Source organism: Capricornis sumatraensis, chromosome 18 (genome assembly GCF_032405125.1).
Source record: "Capricornis sumatraensis isolate serow.1 chromosome 18, serow.2, whole genome shotgun sequence".
NCBI classification, from domain to species: Eukaryota; Metazoa; Chordata; class Mammalia; order Artiodactyla; family Bovidae; genus Capricornis; species Capricornis sumatraensis.
The window spans coordinates 29,164,448-29,173,004 of record NC_091086.1 but is presented as its reverse complement, the minus strand read 5'-3'; the positions used below and the strand labels follow the sequence as shown (position 1 = coordinate 29,173,004).

At 39.6% G+C, this 8,557-nt stretch overlaps 1 protein-coding gene across 1 annotated transcript; it reads left to right on the top strand.

The window, feature by feature from the left end:
* The first annotated feature begins 307 nt into the window (after nt 1–307).
* SETD9 (SET domain containing 9) lies at nt 308–8,273 on the top strand. The gene is made up of 6 exons (XM_068990694.1): nt 308–405; nt 2,130–2,497; nt 4,240–4,363; nt 5,413–5,528; nt 6,229–6,334; nt 7,890–8,273. Exons 1-6 carry the CDS (start codon nt 308–310, stop codon nt 7,975–7,977), a joined length of 900 nt encoding a protein of 299 aa, XP_068846795.1. The 3' UTR covers nt 7,978–8,273.
* The last annotated feature ends 284 nt before the right edge of the window (nt 8,274–8,557 follow it).

Genomic DNA, 8,557 nt, shown 5'->3' with positions numbered 1-8,557 from the left:
CTGATTTGAAGATGACTGAGTTAGTCTCGTGTGTGAAAATACACGAGCGAATGGAGAAAGGAAAAAGAAATAAGCGGCCCTCCTACAGCTCTACGAACCTGTTTCAGCGAGCTGGCATCAATAAAGCGGAGGCACGGAGAAGCGGCAACTCGAGCCAAGGGGTACCAGGACAGCCAAGCGGAGCGAAAAGGTCTGAGACCACGAAGGGGCGGGACTGCGCGGCCTCCGCTCCTCCTCGGTCGGGGCGGGCCCGAGACCGCCCCCCACCTCTCCCGCGCCGTCCTCGTCCAGGCGCCACGGTACAGCCATGCCGGGCCGCCTGGTGCGGGGCCTCTGGCAGCGATGGCGCCGTTACAGGTACCGCTTCGTACCCTGGATCGCGCTGAACCTAAGCCACAACCCGAGGTGAGAGGGCGAGGCGGCTCGACGCAGGCCGTTTTCCTACCTCCCAGCGCCGCCATCGCGGCCGCAAGGACTTAGGCTAGCGGACCGAGGTGGGCGGAGCCCTAGGCGAGTGGAACTTCAAGCAGGCGGAGCCTAAGACGGCCTACGGGCCTGAGGCGGGCGGGACCTGAGTGGGCGGGGCTCGAAGTGGGCAAGGCCCCAGGTGGGCGAGGCGGAGGCTGGCTGAGTCAGGCCGGCTGGGGGCCCGAAGACCGCACGGGGCTTTTAGGTGGGCGGGGCCTAAGGCGTATTTCCCATCGTTCCCGGCGCTGCGAGGTCTTCAGGCCTTGTTTCCCGCGGGCGTTGGCTAGAGTTTTAAGTCTGTCTGCAGAGTTTGGGTGCTTGTGTTTGGGCAAAAAATAGGAACGTTTGAAAAAGGGAAATAACTTGCACGGCGTGAAGGTGCGTGGCCTTCTTTCTATCAAGACAAAGTTAGGAGCTTGAAGTGCCTTAGAAAAGCCAAACCGTGGTTTATTTTTACAGCTCTGTAGTTTGTACGGAGAAAACAACGCAACTCGGCTGTGAGGGTAACAGCTTGGAGTAGTTGATGTATAACGAGCAAAAGGCCACTAAAAGCAAGTCGGAGTATTGGTTTTAGAATACGGATTCAGCGCCTAAAGAAGGCGATCTAGCTGAGTAGATGGCCGTAGGATCAGTGTTAATACTGGCTTTAGTAAATTGCCTTCTTGGAAGAAGTTAACGTGATGCTCACTTAAATAGGCAAACTAGCTCGGTTGAAGGGTAGTGAATAGCCAAAGAGCTCTCCCAGTTTCGTACTACAGAAACGTAAATTCAGATGCATCATTACTACTATCAAACTGAGGTGGAAATTGGTTCCTTGTACGTAAAACAAGAAGTAAAATAATACTTAAAAAGTGATCATTAAAGTACTCCTGAGAGAGACTGACGACATATATAATGTTAAATGTGTCTTTGAAGCTGCTGCTGCTGCTAGCTAAGTCGCTTCAGTCGTGTCCGACTCTGTGCGACCCCATAGACGGCAGCCCACTAGGCTCCCCCGTCCCTGGGATTCTCCAGGCAAGAATACTGGAGTGGGTTGCCATTTTCTTCTCCAATGCATGACAGTGAAAAGTGAAGTCGCTCAGTCGTGTCCGACTCTTAGCGACCCTATGGACCGCAGCCCACCAGGCTCCTCCATCCATGGGATTTTCCAGGCAAGAGTACTGGAGTGGGGTGCCATTGCAGCAGCAGCAGAGCGAGACTGACTACATATATAATGTTAAATGTGTCTTTGAAGCTACACGCATGTAAAAAGGGCCACTGCAGTTTGAGGACATAATGGCTTTAGGTGTACTGGGAACCAGCCTGTTTTCTGCTTCTTGTTCTGCCATTTACCAGCTTTAAGATGTTGGGCAAGTTTCCTTAACATCTCTTAAGCTTGAGTTTCCTTGTCTGCAAAAATGGGATAATGAAAGTAAGGACCCAATAGAATTTGGTATGGAATGGGCCTTTTATAAGTATTAGCTGTTGTTGACCTGTGTAAGTATTGTTGGGAGTCAGGTAACTAGAACTGAACCCCCAAAATTCTTTTCCAAACTTCTTAGTTTTATGCCCTTCAAACACATGAGAATTATCTTCATAAAGGCCAGTAACCCTGAGGACATCAAGACAGTCTGGCTTTTATCAGTTGAATGGTAGTGAATAGAAACTTTTCCCATTTTCAGGACCCTCCGATATGTTCCAGAAGAATCCAAAGACAAAGTTATCTCAGATGAAGATGTCCTAGGAACATTACTGAAAGTTTTCCAGGCTCTATTCGTAAATGATTTCAGTAAACAATCAGATATCTTGACTGTGCTTCCAGAACCTGTTAAATCAAAATATCAAGACCTACTGTCAGTTCAGCATCCAAGGGTAAAACAGCTTGAATACAGACATCAGCAGCAAAATACCTTTACACCAGAAGAAATTCTTTATAAGACATTGGGTTTCAGTGTTGTCCGAGCACCTAGCTCATTGATTTCTGCTGGAAAAGGTGTCTTCGTTACTAAAGGATTGGTACGGAAAGGCGCGGTTGTATCTATGTATCCCGGTAATGACATAATTAGTACTTGACCAAGAGTTTCTTATATACAGATAAACATAAGTTCAACAAAATACCTAACCCTATAAGCCTTAGAGTAAGGGGTTGTATTGGAAACTGATTTCCACAGATTTTTTTTTAATTGGCAGATAATTGCTTTACAGTGTTCTCTTGGTTTCTGCCATACAACAACCTGAATCACCCATAGGTATACATATGTCCCCTCCCTCTTGAGCCTCCCTCCCACCACCCCCAACCCACCCCTCTAGGTTGTCACAGAGTACCAGGTTGAGCTCCCTGTGTTATACAGCAACTTTCCACTAGCTATCTATTTTACATATGGTAATATATATGTTTCAATGCTATTCTCTAAGTTTGTCCCACCCTCTCCCTCCCCTGCCATATCCACAAATACATTCTCTATGTCTGCATCTGTATTCCTTCCGTACAAATACGATTTCCATGGACTTTTAAATCTTGAGTTGGAAATTAACTGTTTGTAAATTATCTCATGTATTAGAAAGTATCCAGGAGCATTTTGGGATAAATGCATTTTTTTTTTAAGGAAATTTTTCTAATCAACATTTAAATTTAGGTGAGTATAGTATGGCCTACTTTGATAAGACTGATTACTTAGAAATTACTAGAGAATAAGTCAGTTTGGGTTAGATAATAATTAAAGGTAAAAAATTATGTGGATTAAAACATAAAGATTAAATTTAAATCTATAAATCACTGAATAAAGATCTTCCTGCCATTTCTAAACTTGAAAAGTAAAGCAGTTTCTTTGCAAAAGATCATTAACTGGAATGCTCAGTAGAATATATTATTTGTTAAAACTATTATTTGGTGCAGTAGAAAGTATGTTGTTTGTCAGACAGACCTGTTTTTTAAGAAGTCATTCTACTATCTTCTAATTCTATGTCCCTAAATAGGAGCATCTCAGTTTCCTCCTTCACAACTATCCTAACTCCATAAAGACTAAACAGAACAAGCCAGGAACAAATAAATACTAAAATAAATTTAATAAATAGATTAACAGGGCTTCCCTGGTGGCTCAGACGGTAAAGTGCCTGTCTGCAATGCAGGAGACCCAGGTTCAATTCCTGGGTTGGGAAGATCCCCTGGAGAAGAAAATGGCAGCCCACTCAAGTACACGTGCCTGAAAAATCCCATGGCTGGAGGAGCCTGGTAGGCTACCGTCCATGGCGTGGCAAAGAGTCAGACAAGACTGAGCAACTTGACTTTCAATATGCCTGCAGCATAGGAAGCACCCTGTAAATATTTTCTCCTTTCCTCCATTGCAAATGAAAGGAAAAACAACCTGAATGCCAGCCTCATCTATTCCCATTTATATCTACACTAATTGATTAATAACAAAATACATTTCTTAAAAGTCTCTTTAATAGATGTCAAATAGAAATCTACTTTAAAAAATAAAAGCAAAAACACAACTTTGAAACTGCGCCTAAAATGTGGTGTTCACATTTTTGTTAACCAAAATAGTCATATTTTATTTGACTGTGTGGACAAGTTGGTTCTGTGTTCCTTCTGCTATTGGGCACTTTCTAACGAGGGAAGTAGCCAAAGAGAATGTGATAGTCTAGACTGGAGAATGGAAACATTAGAAAAAGGTAGAGAAATTAAAGCAAATTCTTCCATGTTATGTTTATGTTCCAGAGAAAGGTCTTTTATCATGATGGTTATGATTTTTATAGGTTGCTATAATATGTGTTTGTCTTATATATTAGGTACAGTATATCAGAAGTACGAGCCAATCTTTTTCCAGTCCATTGGAAATCCATTTATTTTTAGATGCCTAGATGGAGTACTCATTGATGGAAATGACAAAGGAATATCAAAAGTCGTGTATAGGTAAGTTGGTGCCATGTTCAAATTTAATTGTAGGAGACAGAACCATACCACAATGACTATGACCACTGGCGTTTGTACTTTAAATCAGAATCTATTTAGCAAGCCAGAACAAGACATGGAGGAAACTTAAAGGCATGTTACTAAAGTGAAAGAAGCCAATTTGGAAAAGGCTGCATAATATATAAAGTCCAACTATATGACATTCTAGAAAATGCAAAACTATGGAAACTGTAGAGTGATTGGCATGTGCTAAAGTCTGGGGAGGTGAGGAGAGGTCAAAAGGTGGAGCATGGAGAATTTTTCAGGCAGTGAAAATATTCCATGATACCCTAATGATGGACACCTCTCATTATACATGTATCCAAACCCATAAAATGTACACCAAGAGTGAGCTGTAAGGCAAACTATAGACTCTGGGGTGATTATGATGTGTCAGTGTAGGTTCATCAGTTGTAGCAAACATACCACTCCGGTTGGGGATGGTGAAAACTGGGGAGGCTGTGCATGTATGGGAATGGGGGTACCTAAGAAACATCTGTACCTTTTCCTCAGTTTTGCTGTGAACCTTAAACTCTTCTGAAAAAATCAATTTAGAAAATTGAACCTCCCAAAAAAATCTTTTAATTGCCTAATTGATTAGATAAGTTTTTTAAACACAGACTTTAAGAACGAGCTTATGGTTGCTGGGGGGTGGGGGAGGGTAAGAATGGGGGGAAGGGATAATTAAGGAGTTGATGGATAGGTACACACTGCTGTATTTAAAATGGATAACCAGCACTGTATAGCTCATGAAACTTTGCTCAATGTTATGTGGCAGCCTGGATGGGAGGGGAGTCTGGGGGAGAATGGGTACATGTATATGGATGATTGAGTCCCTACTCTGCTCACATGAAACTATGACAACATTGTTTGTTTATCAGCTATACCATAATACAAAATTTAAAAGTTTAAAACAACAAAAAAGTTTTTAAGAAAAATTTCACTGAGGGTTAATTGAATTTTAAGGTACAGAGGAACAGTTTCTTAGCTAATGCTTTCACCTGTTTCAGATCTTGCAATGGGAGGGATCAACTTGGCCCTTTAAAAATGAGTGATAGTACATGGCTAACATCAGAAATTCATAATCCATTGGCTATAGGACAGTATGTGAACAATTGTTCAAATGGTAAGTTGGCACCCTGGGGCTGTAAGATAAAAATACAGCAGTGGTAATGTTCCTCCTTTGCCATATGACTGAGTGCCAGAGGCAGTTAAGTTTAATATCTCAGCTATTGAAAGCCCTGAAGTAAATTTTATAATGGCTGATATCAACCAGAGAATTTGGGGAGATAATGATATACGTTAATTGGAATTTTTTAACTGTTTTTATTCTGATTTTGCAATAAATAAGGCAATTGATAACTGCCCTTTTGATCACTATTCTTTTAGTTATTTTTTACTAGTTAACTTAGAGATTATTTTGTCAGTTCCTCAACATAGCCTTATAGATTAATCACTACACTGTTTCTGTTACTAAGTTTGTGAGTTACCAATCTTCTCTAGGGCTTTATTTTCCTGTAAGCTTGATCATCTGACTACATTTAACACAGACTTTGGTGTTAGACGTGAACTTGAAGCCTGACTCTTCTACGTAACCTTTATTCTCTCTGAGCCTCTGTTTCCTAATCTTCAAAAAGTAAATAATAAAACATGCAAATATATGTATATATATAAAATCTTGCAGTGCCTGGAACATAATAGTGATTATTAATTTGAGCATTTTCTGATAATTTAGAAAACTATACATCAAGTGCCATAATTCAGTACTGTTTTCCATGACCTGATAAAATGGTTCTGTTTCTAAAAAGTTTTCTACTTGTTCTTAGACAGAGCAGCTAATGTCTGTTATCAGGAATTTGATGTGCCTGCAGCTTTCCCTATAGAACTGAAGCAGTATCTTCCAAACATTGCCTACAGCTATGACAAACAAAGGTTAGTTCTTCTCAAAGAGTTTTTCCTATCTTCTATCTTATGCTGTACCTTAAAATATATATATATTTTCTAAGAAAAAACTAGAGAGTTTGGGGGTTTTTTTAGTGAAAAAATATAACTTAGATTTTTATGTTCATCATAAATGTGTTAATGTAGGTTATTTACCATTTACATTCATTACAAAATATTGGTTACATTCCCCATGTTGTAACTGCATCCTTGTAGCCTGTCTTATACCCAGAAGTTTGTACCTCTTACTCTCCTACCCTTGTATTTCCCCTCCCACCCACTGGTAAGCACTAGTCTGTTCTCTGTATCTGTGAGTCTGCTTTTTTGTTGTTATATTCACTAGTATGGTGTATTTTTTAGATTCCACATAGAAGTGATAAGAATAAATATTTATTTATGGCTGCACTGCATCTTCTTTGCTGCACACAGGCTTTCTCTAGTTGCAGGGAGCAGGGTCTGCTCTCCAGCTGCAGTGCACAGGCTTCTCATCGCAGTGGTTTTTCTCGCTGCAGAGCATGGGGTCTAGGCACACAGGCTTCAGTAGCTGTGGCACGTGGGCTTAGAAGCTGCGGCTCATGACTCTAGAGCTCCGGCTCAGTAGTTGAGGTGCGTGGGCTTAGTTGTCCTGCAGCATGTGGGATCTTCCCGGATCAGGTATTGAACCCGTCCCCTGGCTTGGCAGGTGGATTCTTCACCAGAGCCACTAGGGAAGCCCAAGAATGTGTATTTTTAATGTAACATTTATTTTTTGTGCATTAAGTGGAAAGTCTACTGAGAATACTCAAGTAACAATTTTTAAATATAAGTAATTGTATATTTAAGTTTTTTTTTTTCAATTAACAATACTGTAGGAAGACATTACCTTCATATCATTTCACTTAGCTGCCAGTTGCTAGCAAACTATATTTTATACAGGTCCTATTAAATTGTCCTTTGAAAATGAATGATATTTAAAACTTAGACAATTCCCTGTACTTAAAACTTAATAACTTTTATGTCTCTATATGTATGTGTGTGTGTTTTAACAATGAAGTTTTTTTAACCTGATATTCTGGGCATAATGTTATTACTGTTCAGCAAGTACAGGAAAAGTTAGAAGAGTAGGAACATTGAAGGTATGCGTATGTCTTATTGTGTCTATAAAAGGTATTTTTTTAAATTCCAGTAAATGTTAAGTAGCATTTCCAGCTTTGCAGAATACAAAGATACAAATTAATTTTTTTTGAAGTGTTGAACTATAACATCATTTTAAAATGCTTTTTATGATACCAGTTTTGAACTGGAACATAGAAACATTTTCAAAGAAGTAGTCAGTTGTATAAACATTGATTTTGTGGGCTTTTTAAATGATGCAGAATAAATATACTCTAAAATGCCTCCATCAGTGATGAAAGCTATTTCCTTATGGAAATCAAATACATAAATTAAGATGATAGTAAGGAATCTGAATAAAATTATCAATAAAATCCATCTTGATGGTATTAAAAATATGAGCTTGTATCTGTTAACACTCCTAACTTTTGCCTATGTTTCTTTTTGTTTTCAGTCCACTACGATGTGTCATTCTTGTTGCACTCAGGGACATTGAACAAGGAGAAGAGCTTTTTTCAAACTACTATACAATTGTCAGCTAATTCTATGAAATTATGTTTACTACTCAGTTATTGAGTTAATTCTAAATGTTTTTTGTAAGTTCCACTTGCGGAACAAATGTTTTGATACCTAATTGGAGTGGGAATTTTATTTTTATTGATATTAGTATTTTAATTCATCATAAAACCTATTTGCTTCGTTACAATCTCAAATTTGTAATGGAATTCCAGTGTTAATTTGGTTTTCACCTAAGTATACAGTAGCTTACTAAATTAAAAGCCACCATCTGAACTTGTAATTTTAACTACTTTTGATTATCTTTAGTAGTTTATCAAATTTTAGCCAAGTCATCAGCAGTTCTTACACTGTTGATGTGTACTAACATCCACAAAAACTTAATTTTTTTCAGAATAAACCAAGACCAAAAATATTTGTTGTGTTGTCATGAGTTAATTTGGAGAAGGCAATGGCAACCCACTCCAGTACTCTTGCCTGGAAAATCCCATGGGCAGAGGAGCCTGGTAGGCTGCAGTCCATGGGGTCACCAAGAGTCTTACACGACTGAATGAGTCGGACACTTTCACTTTTCACTTTCATGCACTGGAGAAGGAAATGGCAACC

Bases quoted from the DNA above. Each gene is read 5' to 3' on its own strand.
- SETD9 (XM_068990694.1), top strand. From the start codon at position 308: ATGCCGGGCCGCCTGGTGCGGGGCCTCTGGCAGCGATGGCGCCGTTAC. The intron at 4,364-5,412 runs GTAAGTTGGTGC...CACCTGTTTCAG, and splicing joins ATATCAAAAGTCGTGTATAG to ATCTTGCAATGGGAGGGATC. The intron at 5,529-6,228 runs GTAAGTTGGCAC...ACTTGTTCTTAG, and splicing joins TGTGAACAATTGTTCAAATG to ACAGAGCAGCTAATGTCTGT.